Raw genomic sequence first — 12,156 nt, 5'->3', positions numbered from 1 at the left:
TCGCTGCAGGGTGAGGCATGTACATTGTATGTACTCCGTACCTTGTCTTGTGAGGTATGTACCTAAGGTAGGTACTATTAATAGTTACGTTCATTTTGTAGGTACCTAGGTAGGTGGGTGGTAGGTACCTTTGTATGTACGTGATTTGCGGGGAACTCGGTAGGTGCTCGGGTGTCAAGTCGCCTCAGCTCCTACAACTAACAACCAACTAACTGGCAGGCAGTGTGACCGAACGATCAGATCGATCCAGGTCCAGATCCAGATCCAGATCCAATATTAAATACGACCCGACGCGTCCTCCATGTTCATGCGTTGAAAAGCCTCGACCACTGCAATCTGATCCTGGTCCTGGTCCTGGTCCTGGATACAAGAGTCCATCCATCCTATGCCCTAGTATTAATTACACACTGTCTAGGTGACTGTACTAGCAACAGCAACAGCAACAGCAACACCAGCATTGGAACCCAGCAGAGCTCCCTTCCGCGCCCATCACCTACCACCCACCCATTACTGTACAACGCGCTCTTCTCTTCCTGTATACCGTACCTCACCTTTACCACACGCGCACGCCCACGCACACGCCCTACGACTACGACCACGACTACGACCACGACCACGACCCGCGCAACATGTCCGACTCTGAACTCTCCGAAGCGTCGGCCACGCCGGTCCCGCCTGAGCGCGAACTCGAGAAGAGTCTGCGTCACGAAGTGGTGAAGGCGCAGAGACAGGGGCTGGAGTTTTCGTACAATTCCATCCGTGCCGCTGCGGAGACGAGTCTCGGCCTGACTCCGGGCTTCTACAAGAGCCATGCAGAGTGGAAACAACGAAGTAAACATGTCATAGATAAGCAGATGGTACGGAGTACATTGAAAATGTTGACGCGTTCGCCGATTCTTTGGCCTTGTTGACACTGCGAAGGAGACCGAAGACCCGCCGAGCTCGCCTCTTCAATCGACCAAGCCCAAGCCCGATCCCAATCCCAAGTCCAAGCCGAAGCCGAAACCGAACTCGAAAAACCGCGCTTCGGTAGAAACGAAGCCTGCGCGGAGGAAACGGCAGAAAACCGCTGAAAAAGAGTCGGATGCTTCGGAAGAGGACGACCTGTCTTCACCTTTGAGCGATGTCGATTCCGAGGTAGTGCAAGAGAAGTCCAAGAAGGATCCAAAACAGAAGCAGAAGCAAAATCAGCCGAAGAGCGTCTCGGAAAAACCACGCGCAACCAAACCCAAGACTGCCGAATCCGACTCGGACGAGGCAGAGGAGGCCAACGAGACCAAAGAGAAGGAGGCCTCGGAAGATACCCCCGCTGTGGGTGATGCAGATAACGGGTCAGAAAGCGAGCTGTCGGTTCTGTTGGACGAGGCGCCTCCACCGACCAAGAAGCGAAAACCAAAGGATAGGTCGAGCGCAGGCCCGAAGGCCCAAGCGAAAAAGACGGCCAGAATCAAGAAGGAGGCCGACCTGGACCCTGATCAAGCCGAGATCACACGGTTACAAGGGTGGCTGGCAAAGTGCGGCATCCGCAAGTTCTGGGGGAAAGAGCTCAAGCCGTACGAGACGGCCAAAGCCAAGATCAAACATCTCAAGGAGATGCTGGCAGATGCCGGTATGACGGGTCGGTATTCCATCGAGAAGGCCAACCAGATCAAAGAGGCGCGGGAGTTGGCGGCCGACATTGAAGCTGTGCAAGAAGGTGCCGAGCGTTGGGGCGCGGACGAGGATGAAGATCGTAATGCAAAACAGGATGGTCAAGGGACCGGTACTGGGACCGGGGCTCGACGGCTCGTGAGGGGAGCTAAGAACTATGACTTTTTGAGCAGCGACGGCGAGGAGACTGATTGATTGAGGGGTGGGCGTCGGCGTGCTATCTGCTGGAGACATCCGGCCAGTCTCTCGAAAATACGGAGCGGGGTGTTGGGTGTCGGCAATGGACACACATGAGATTGATATGTCAGAGTCAGGTCGAGGTCGCCGTAGTATAAAATAACGTAATGTCGTCGGTACAGCTGGGGGGCAAGTGATGCTGAGACTGGCTGAGCTAGAGGCCGCTGTGGCTGGGCTGCTTTGTTGGAACACGGTATACATATCCTCGATTAATCGATTATGCTCGATCTTGATCTCGTTCTCGATCTTGATCTCGTTCTCGATCTTGATCTCGTTCTCGATCTTGATCTCGTTCTCGATCTCGTTCTCGTTCTCGTTCTCGTTCTCGTTCTCGTTTCTCGTTCTCGTTCTCGTTTCTCGTTCTCGTTCTCGTTCTCGTTCTCGTTCTCGTTCTCGTTCTCGTTCTCGTTCTCGTTCTCGTTCTCGTTCTCGTTCTCGTTCTTGTTCTTGTTCTTCAGTTGATCATCCTGCCGCCGCTGCCGCTCATCCGCTGCGCCACGAGACTGAAGACGGCGACGGACGAAATGAAGAGGGCTAGATTATAGAACTAGATGGACAGTCAAGTCAGCGGTTGAGTCTTGTCGTGTTTGAAGAGCTCCTCGGGCTCACGCCTGAGCAGGGGCGTGAGCCCAAGGTCAAGGCCAAGGTCAAGGTCAAGCTTCGCTTCGCTTCGATTCGACCTTCAAGATGGAATTCGGTGAAAATGCAGAAGAAGTGGACAGGCAGGCGACATAGGAAGAAACATCAAGCGTCAAGGATGAAGAGTCAAGATTCAAGCGTCAAGCGTCAAGGATAGAATCAACAAGCACATATCTCCAGCTGTAGCTGTAGCTGTAGCTATATTCAATTCTGAATCTGTATCCAATTCTGACTCTGACTCTGATTCTGATTCTGATTCTCATTGATTCTGATAGATTCAAACACGTAACATGTAACACGTACCGCATTGCGAGAGTATTCGTTCTCCTCGGCCTCGGTGCGCGCCTCGACGAAGAGGCGGCGGAGATTCGGTAGAGCCATGGAGTGATGCCGATTACGTAGTAAGTAGTATGTCTCCGTAAGGTAGATAGGTAGGTAGGTAGACAAGGGAGACAAAGTAGGTACGAAACCAATGTAATTGTAATTGACTCTTGTAGTCTCCTGTTCTCCTTGTTGGACGAGGGATAACGAAACTACCATTCACGGCAGATGCTCCGCGGTTTTGTGGCTCATGGCATGGCTCGTCCCCTCTTAGGGTTAGGGTTACTGGCACTTAGCACTGAGTACTCTGTACTCCGTAGATACTTAGATACTGATGGATGTAGTAGGAGGTCACAATAGGTTACGGTAGGAATTAAATGTCTGTACAGTACATATCTCATCCACTCCAAGGAACTGATTTGTGGGCGGTGTCTTACTGGCAGCGCGGTAACATACTCCGTACAGTTATAGTTGAACGATACTTGCTGTATAGTCATACTTGAACGATACTTGTAGCTGTACAGTCATAGCTGAATTCAATACTTGTTGTACAGTCACGGTGGATTTATAGTTATATAGTCCTGGTTGAATGAGACTTGTTGTACACCCATGGCTGAATTCGGTATTGAAATTGTATAGTCTTAGTTGACATCGATACTTGTAGCTGTACGGAGTATAGTCATAGTTGATCTCGATACTGTCAAAATTAGGCGCATTCCCAGCCTAAGCCTTGTGCTTTAACCAGAAGGCTGGTCTAGGTATACTATACTATATAGCCTGGGCTCTCCCATACCCCTTTGATAGTGAACATGGAACATGGAACAACTCAACCTTTGACAGTTACAACCTCGCCCACAATGTCTTCAATCCTCTCCGTGGGCAGGTCGAGAAGCGCATTCGCCGCCTCCACGTCCCGTGAATAGTCGGGCCCCATTCCCGGGCGGAAGAAATACGACAGAATCAACGGCACCGCACCCAGTCGGTTCCCGTCTTCCATCATCTTCCGACCACGGGCTATCTCGTCTTCCATCGTGACTCGCTCGACCTCCCATGCAGATTGACTGTTGGTCGTGGTCGCCGCCTCCGTCACCTTCGCCGTCACCGCCTCCAGCGCGGCGAGAATCTGATTCTGGCTCGTGCGCACCGAGTAGATGTGAATATATTGGTTCTTGACTTGGTCCGGCTTGCGCAGGAGTCGAGCCACCGCGACCCCGATGGTGGAAACCTTGGTTCCGGTCCAGATCTCATCTCCTGTGTCGTAGATCTTGGCTCGTCGGGCTTGCAGGTCGAAGCCGAGGAAGCCATTTGCGATGCCCCTGTCAATAGAAGGGAGGAATCGTCAGTTCACTGAAGAGTTGTACACATGGAATTCCCAGACGCCTCTGTGGACGGACGTCTTCACACTTTCACACTCTCTCTCACTTTCGCTCTTGCTCTCACTCAACTTACCAGTCAATGAATGGACCTGTGGCAATGGCCGTCCAAGAAAGCCCCTTGCTCTGCATCCGCACCAGATGTTCATGAACCGCCTCTTTGGCATCGTGAGGCGGGATCTTTTCCCCGTGCCCATGTCCCGCGTTGTTCGCTCCGAACTCGGCGGGAATGAACCATCGCACCCCTGCTTCCACGGCCAGGTCGATGAATTTGATCTGCTGCAATAGAATCTGCAAACTCAGCGCGCAGACCACCGCGTCCTGGCCGCGGAATGCGTTCAGCACCTCCTTCTCCGGGTATGAATCGTCCACCCGGTGCACGGGGACCCCAGAAGGGTAAGATGCACTGGAGCTTTGCCGGGCGAGGATCGAGAGTGAAAAGCTGGCATCCGACTGGAGTGCTTTCACAATCGATGGACCGACGTTTCCACTTGCCTGTAGAAATCAGTCAGATATAGGATCTTGCCATTATTTTTGACCAGTCAGACACAGGACCTTGCCATTATTTTAGACAGGATCAGACAAATCAGATCAGACTATGCAAATATAGCGAGAGGTAATTGAAGACGGAAGAGAGAACAGCGAAGGAAAGGAATCCTTACCCCGATGACGATGACGTTTTGGATGGGTGACGAGACCATGTTTGCCTCTTGATGTGCTCCCGAAGGCATCTCAGATCAGATCAGATCAAATCAGAGGAAAGAAGATCAAGGCCTGAAAACTAAAGTCCACTTGTGTCGAGATATCAACGCACTCTTATAGCCGTAGTTGGTCGAGATATCAACGCATTCTTATAGCCGTAGTTGGTCCACGGTCACGGTTCCTCCAGATTGACTTGCCATGACTGTCGCCGCAGCCGCAGCTGACGACGATGAACGGCTGTAAGAGCATGCTTAGAAATGGATTGTGCATAAAACCAACAGGACTGCTACTGGACGACATAGATGGCGGTAGAAGGAGCATTGGAATCAATCCAAAGTCTACAGAGTGATTACTCTGTACTGCATAGGTGCCGAGTTCAGACAGCAGTAGGGACAAGTCACGGCTAATATGTGAGATGGTGATTGGCCCATGTTGCCGAAGGACTAGGATACTCTATCTGACAGAGTATGGAGTATAGTGGTTGGCACAGATCTCTGGAGGTAGATTACTCCTTGATAGGGGAGGCCTGAAGCCTAGTTTCTGACTCTGACAAATGGCGAGATGCGAAGCGTAGAGCCACTACAGGGCTTATCTAATTATGCAGCTTCAGCTTGACCAATGCCATGTCCAGTGTCCTCTGTATGTCTGTCGAATGGCACGGATCAGTCAGCACAGGCACGACTGAGGGCATAAGGCTATGCATGAGTGGGACCAAGGCTTAGGGGGCCACCACTTGGCCTAAGCCCCCTCTCCCCTCACCGCCGTGCATTGATTCATCAGCTCAGGTCTTTGATATAGTATATAAGATACACCGACTTATCCTCGCGCTCTCAACTCCTGACTCGAAACAATTCCCTGGGCTGACACTGTAACCAGGACAAGGACCCAATCCGCCAGTTATCCTGAAAATCGGTTTGAATTCCGTTCCGCCCACAAACAGAACCGAAAGAATTCGTCTCCAAGTTCCACGATCATGGCCCGAGTTGAAGGACAGGCCGAAGCGCCATTTGAAGGGCTCCGCGAGCTCCTTGCGCAGCAAATCGCGTCGGGAGACGAGCTGGGCGCCTCGATTGTGGTGAACATCGACGGCAAGAACGTGGTTGATCTCTGGGGCGGGCATGCCGATGAGGCGCGCACTCGGCCGTGGACCCAAGACACCATCACCAACGTGTGGTCGGCGACCAAGACGGTGGCGACGCTCGCCGTGCTGGTGCTGGCCGACCGGGGCCTGGTGGACGTGGACGCGCCGGTGGCGCAGTACTGGGCGGAATTCGGCGCCAACGGCAAACAGGGCGTGCTGGTGCGCCACCTGCTCTCGCACACGTCGGGCGTGTCGGGGTGGGAGGAGCCGATCACGCTCGAGCAGGTCGAGGACCTGGCCGTCGCGGTGCCTCGGCTGGCGGCCCAGGCGCCGTGGTGGGAGCCCGGCACGGCGTCGGGCTACCACTCGACCAACATGGGCCACCTGCTGGGCGAGCTGGTGCGGCGCGTCAGCGGCAAGCCCATGAAGCAGTTCGTGGCCGACGAGCTGGCCGGCCCGCTGGGCGCCGACTTCCAGATCGGGGCGCGCGAAGAGGACTGGCCGCGAATCGCGCCCGTCGTGCCGCCGCCGCCCGTGCCCTTTGACATGTCCAAGCTGGACCCGACCGGCCCGGCGGTCAAGACCTTCGTCAACCCGGGCATGGATGCCCGCTATTCCTGGACCCCCGGCTGGCGGCGCGCCGACATGGCCGGCGTCAACGGCCACGGCAACGCGAGGTCGTTGGTGCGCATCCTGAGCGCCCTCAGCCTCGGCGGCAAAGTTGACGGCGTCTCCCTCCTGTCCCCCGCCACCATCGACCACATCTTCCGCAAGCAGGCTGACGGCGTCGACCTCGTCCTCGACACCCCGCTGACCTGGGGCATCGGCTATGCCCTCACCTCCGACGCCTCTCGCCAGTCCCTGCCCTGGCTGCCGGCCGGCCGCGTCTGTTTCTGGGGTGGCTGGGGTGGCAGTCTGATTCTGATGGATCTCGATCGCAAGCTCACCTTCTCCTATGCCATGAACAGAATGTCCTATCTCATGACCGACGCCGGGCCCTCCCCGATCGGGAATGTGAACGCCGAAATCTACCTAAGGGCCGTCTACAAGGCCTTGGGCGTCGAAGGCTACTAGGGACTCGATCCCTGCCGTCTATGTATATAGCAGAAGAGATGATAGGCTGAATCAACGATACATAACAGATGGTAGGCTGAATCAATGATACATAGCAGATGGTAGGCTGAATCAGTGATTCAGAGATTCGAACAGAGATTTGAACAAAGATTCGGCTAGTTGTCCACGTCAGAGTGCTGATGCTCGCTTCAAACCCCCCGGTGTGCAGTCATGGATGACAAGGTGGCCCGCCCACCGGAACCAGGCCAACAGCCACCAGACAATGACCACAGGTGATACTGTACGGATACAATCACTTGACTTGTCTAATGACTTCATCACATCAGAGATCAGGATGTGACCATAAATCCGTTTCATGTTGGTACAGTCTAGATCTACATGTAGTTCTGTGCTGATTTCTCCTTTCCAATCATAACTCATCCCGTTTCCTCTCTGCCTCTACCCCCTTTTGTTCAACATCTTGTCCGAACGTCGACTCATCTTCCTGGCTCTTGGCCGCCTTGATAACGCTGGTGATTTCTTCATCATACTCGGTCCATTCGGGAACCTGTCGTCTGGCTCGATCCAGCTTCGGTTCCTTGGTTAATGGATTGTTGCACAGATCAATCGTCTTCGCCGTGGTCAAGCTGGCATCGCTGCACCATGTCTCACACCAAAGCCAGTCCTGGCTGAGACTGTAGATAGGCAGCGTGTGTTGCAAATGGTTGGGCAAGTCCTGGTCAAGATTGCTGAGACTGTTGGGGTCAGCCGAGAGTGCCTGATACTGTTGTCTCAATCGATCCCCGGCCGCGAGTTGTCGGAATCGCTTGAGATCAACCACGTACAATGCCGAGATGTGGTACGGCTTGCCCTTGAGGTAGGTCTCCCAGTACCCCTGCTTCCAGAACCGAAACCCTTCCATTTCTGTCCGTGAGTCACACATGGGTGTGAAGCCATAAGGCGCACCTTTCAGATCGACCTGGACGAGTTCCATCATATCGGTCCGGACGATCTGGTCGGCATCGACAAAAATCACCTTGTCCAGGTCAAGTGGGAACAGGACGTCCAAGAATAAAATCTTGTATCCCCAGATTTCTCGCTGTTTTTCCTTCTGGCCCCGCAGCCAGTGTGGCCACTTGTATGTTACCATCTCATAGTCGAACCCGTAGTGCTTGGCCAGCTCCGGGACAGTCGACTTGAAGGAGGGCGACAAGAACTGCTCAATAAACCAAAACTTGACGCTGTGCTTTGTATGTTTCATCACCGACACCATCATAATGTTGAGCATACGTTCGTACAGATGGCCCGAGGCGACGGAAAATATGTTGATTTCCGCGTTGGTGGTCGACGTCTTTTTCAACCCCAGAGAGGAGAGCGCCGAGGAAGCAAAGGATGCGCCCTTGCTGATATAGTCCATGGGTCCACCGGACCCAGACGATTCCAGCACATCCTCGGCCTCCATCCCAAGTTTCCGTGAAAGACGGGGGAATAAAGTCAGGCCTTGGAATGAGAGAAGCGCCACCGAGGTGGTTTCATCGCCGGGCTGAGCAGAATATCCGTTTGGTCCGACGCTGTCGATGTTGAAGATTTTAGACGATCTGCCGGGTTTGAGTGAAATTTGCCAATATCCAGGGTTTGCCTTGAACTGGAAATATCCCAAATTGGCCATGACAATGGTATCGGTAAAACGCGGCTCCTCCTCGGTTCCAAGCAGTAGCTGTACACCGCGCGGTGGCGGACCGACCGTCACGTCCCGAGCATGACCTTCAATCAGAATGTGTTCGAGTTCGTACCACGCATCAATATTCTCGCCCTCGGCCAGATTGCCCAGCTTGATGTTGTCAAGGTCATGGATAGATTTCTTGGGCGCCACTAACCATGATGGAGGAACAGCCATACCGAGATTGAACAGAGTATCCTTGGGCACACCTGAAAACGAAGCGGTTGGGGTCACCAGCGAGCCATCTTCGTTGAAGCTCGGTTCTGAACTGATGACCTGGCGAAAGAAACGCTTGACGGGCAGCTCAGACAGCCTTTCCTTCGGGTTCAGGAAGATCTGAACACTGACACCATGAAGTTGCGAGAGGGCCTGCAATATTGGCACCCACTGTTGCACAATTTCAGAGGCCGGGTCCACCACAGCGACAACCTGGATAGAGGGGTCGTCTGTATTGGAGACTTTGATCGACGTGTGAGTGCCGTTCCAGATCTTGAACCGATCCATCCTGATCAGAGGTACAGATTCTCTCAGACCTTCCGGAAGATCTGATTTGAGAGCTCTAGCCACGAGCGAGGTGACCTTTGCTAGATCTAGCGCATTGGAAAAGCGTTCTTCCAATCCTAGCGACGTGATGGCAGTTGTCACAGGGGTGATTCTTTCTCGTCGTTCCAGCTCGAGCAACGACTCCAAATCATGAGCGGTGAACTCTCGATTTAAAGGTCCGATAACTCGACCATTCAGCCACAGCCCACTTTGACCATGGGAGAACCCTAGACTGCGTGTTAAACCGACCCCGGCGCTCCAAAAAGCTGCACAAGTCTCGGCTCCGTGAACTGCATCTGCCAGGTTCGATTCAGTCTCAAGGATGAGCCGCAGTTCTTCGGGCGTGAGATCTCGTCCGTTATCTTGAGCCAACGCGTAGATGGCACATGCCAATTTAGACGATTGTGTATCTGACGCCGGGTTATGCAATAGCAGGACATCAATCTCAGGAAATTGTTGTCGAAATGCTAGAACTTCCATTAGGAGTCCTCTGCCATCTTCGGAATCTACATCTGTGACGACCAGGAGGTGCGCTCGGTCGCTCAACAGGGTCGCTGCTGCCCCTGGAACGCGCGGCAAAATGTTCAGCGCGTCCGGAAACTCAGCGGCCAAGCGGCTTATATCGACAATCTTGATATCCTTCGGGTCATGAGGGAATACAATCTCGTTCCGCCGTGCTGAAGCTTGTAAGAGAAAGAATTGAGGAACCCAACTATCCTCAGGGATGATGCCTTGGTAAACAGCCTGTTGCAGCAGTTGAAGGTCGGCGAACAACCGGGAACTCATGAGTTCGAACCAGTTGTCAGTTCTAGGCAGAACCACTCCGTTGATGATGAATGGAGGATCGGAACTACTGAGAGCCAGGCGACTCACGTAATCATTTCGCGCCTGGAGCCTCTGCAGCAAATCTTCCGAAATCAAGACGTCATCGTAAGGCAAGGCTCGTTTGCCCTCTCGGACGGAACGGCCGAGTATAGCTTTCTGGAAGCTCTTTTCTGGGCTCGGTAACAGCTTCTTGGACGCAGCAACATCTGAAAAGAAGGCTACCAATGGCGCCAAACCGTATGTGTCCAGGATGTGATACGACACTCGGGTATAATCATCGGCAATTGCCCCAGATCCAATCGGAACCAAGGCAACTCTGATCGGCACCTGTCTTCTGACGAGCCCTTGTAAGGAGGTTGCCACAAGTTCGATATCTTTAATGCTGCCCATGTCTATGGGCACAACGAGATTGTGAACGTCGCGGCGTAGCTGGGGCAGCTGTCCTGGGTAGACCCGTTGGAATAGATTCCGCAATGCTGATGGCCATGAGGCATATCGTTTGTCCTGTTCGAGATCATTCAACCATATCAAGACCTTGTCCGCTTCGATATCGTCTCGCCAGTCAAATCTTTGGGGCACTTCATTCGCCTGCGCTTCGGCAATGACCTCGCTCGACAGAAGGTTGATCGCTTCCGAGGATGTAAGACCAATGTCTCTAATGTCACCAATAATGCGTCTCTCACGCCGCAGATGGTCGAGGAGTGAGTACGCATTGATCTGACGAGGCTCGATTTGGACACCATTGATCCAGAAGACACTGTAGCCTGACGGTAAGAAGCGTTCCCGGTTGGATCTGTGCTCGACGAGGAACTCTTTGCTAGCGTTAGCAGAGGCAAGGAGCGACGAATATCGAGGGAAATCAGATGTGATTTGCAGCAGACTTTGTAACGGGTCGGAGCTCGATGCTATGAAGCTAGCGGCGTTGAGACCCAGATTGACCACCTCGGACGTTGTTAATGGCTTCAAATCGCTCAGTTCATCGTCCTTCACATTGTCTAGAGAGGTACGATCCTCATCTGGCGTGTCTGAGCTGGCAGCATCCCGATCATCAATCACGATATAATCTGTCCGCTTGAGAACCAACTCGACCCCGTAACCGCTGACAAAAAGAGACTTGCGTTCGGTCACAGAAGCAGGCCTGTAGCGTACCCTGTACGTCGATCTCCCGTCACGGGCAGTCTGACTGACGACATTGTGGAATTGGCCAAACAGAGGATGTGTGATGTCCGCGTACAGGATCGAAGCTAGACCGTCTGCATTCGATCCTAGGACACGATCGAAGGGAAGTTCTTCGGTCACGGCAGGAAGTGACACTGCCTGCTGAGCACGATCCAGCTCGGGCGAACAGTACTGTTGGCCATCTAGATATACCCACACTGGACAGACAGCGTCCTGCGCTGCCATCAAATGCGGTTGCACCGAGGTGTTGTAGTACTGGAAATGAGCCTCAACCCGAGGAGCGGCTGCATGGAGGGCGAGGGCGAACTTGAAGGAAGAAAGAGATTCGGGACTGGAAAGGTGCCCATCATGTTGTAACACTTCTATGAATTTACTGTACAGCTCTTGCTCCGTCTGCAACTCCAAAAAAGCGCCGTTTGCGATGCGATCGAGAAGAGGGAAGTAGGATGACGAATTCTCGAGAGCGGCGGTCTCCCTATAGAGGTGTTATTCGCAGGGTTCAATGGGGGGATGGTTACCAGCCCGGCACACGTACAGCAGTTCAACCAAATATGGCCCGGCAGCAAACGATGTCTCAAGGGCGACGTTGACCGAGTGAGAGGATAGAGCCGAAGGAATGAGCAGGCTCAAAGGCCAGAGAGCGACCACGGCGGCGCTCCAGGAGAGACCGGAGAGACGCATTTTGACGAGGCTGGATGGAAAGGAGTCAAAGAGTCGGAGGCGCCAGAAGACGAAGCATCAGTATAGCCACCAGGGGGGGCGGGTTAACGCAGCATTGGAAATTCGACGATGCGTTCAGAGACCAGACTGACAGAGAACAACAACAGCAGCAA

At 53.5% G+C, this 12,156-nt stretch overlaps 5 protein-coding genes across 5 annotated transcripts; 2 read left to right on the top strand and 3 right to left on the bottom strand.

Annotated features, from left to right (window-relative positions):
* Positions 1 to 629: 629 nt before the first annotated feature.
* On the top strand, positions 630 to 1,845 carry A1O3_03007 (uncharacterized protein; the record flags this gene model as incomplete). The annotated part of the gene is made up of 2 exons (XM_007733147.1): positions 630 to 857; positions 922 to 1,845. The coding sequence occupies 2 exons, from the start codon at positions 630 to 632 to the stop codon at positions 1,843 to 1,845; spliced, it is 1,152 nt and encodes a 383-aa protein (XP_007731337.1).
* Positions 1,846 to 2,341: 496 nt separating this feature from the next.
* A1O3_03006 (uncharacterized protein) lies at positions 2,342 to 2,907 on the bottom strand (the record flags this gene model as incomplete). The annotated part of the gene is made up of 2 exons (XM_007733146.1): positions 2,342 to 2,434; positions 2,830 to 2,907. 2 exons carry the CDS (start codon positions 2,905 to 2,907, stop codon positions 2,342 to 2,344), a joined length of 171 nt encoding a protein of 56 aa, XP_007731336.1.
* A 766-nt stretch (positions 2,908 to 3,673) lies between these two features.
* Positions 3,674 to 4,921, bottom strand: A1O3_03005 (uncharacterized protein; the record flags this gene model as incomplete). The annotated part of the gene is made up of 3 exons (XM_007733145.1): positions 3,674 to 4,163; positions 4,297 to 4,715; positions 4,883 to 4,921. The coding sequence occupies 3 exons, from the start codon at positions 4,919 to 4,921 to the stop codon at positions 3,674 to 3,676; spliced, it is 948 nt and encodes a 315-aa protein (XP_007731335.1).
* A 974-nt stretch (positions 4,922 to 5,895) lies between these two features.
* A1O3_03004 (beta-lactamase) lies at positions 5,896 to 7,077 on the top strand (the record flags this gene model as incomplete). The annotated part of the gene is made up of 1 exon (XM_007733144.1): positions 5,896 to 7,077. One exon carries the CDS (start codon positions 5,896 to 5,898, stop codon positions 7,075 to 7,077), a length of 1,182 nt encoding a protein of 393 aa, XP_007731334.1.
* Positions 7,078 to 7,486: 409 nt separating this feature from the next.
* On the bottom strand, positions 7,487 to 12,004 carry A1O3_03003 (uncharacterized protein; the record flags this gene model as incomplete). The annotated part of the gene is made up of 2 exons (XM_007733143.1): positions 7,487 to 11,798; positions 11,859 to 12,004. 2 exons carry the CDS (start codon positions 12,002 to 12,004, stop codon positions 7,487 to 7,489), a joined length of 4,458 nt encoding a protein of 1,485 aa, XP_007731333.1.
* Positions 12,005 to 12,156: the final 152 nt, after the last annotated feature.

This window comes from Capronia epimyces (assembly GCF_000585565.1).
Source record: "Capronia epimyces CBS 606.96 chromosome Unknown aczIQ-supercont1.2, whole genome shotgun sequence".
NCBI classification, from domain to species: domain Eukaryota; kingdom Fungi; phylum Ascomycota; class Eurotiomycetes; order Chaetothyriales; family Herpotrichiellaceae; genus Capronia; species Capronia epimyces.
This window is presented reverse-complemented; position numbering and strand designations above follow the sequence as displayed.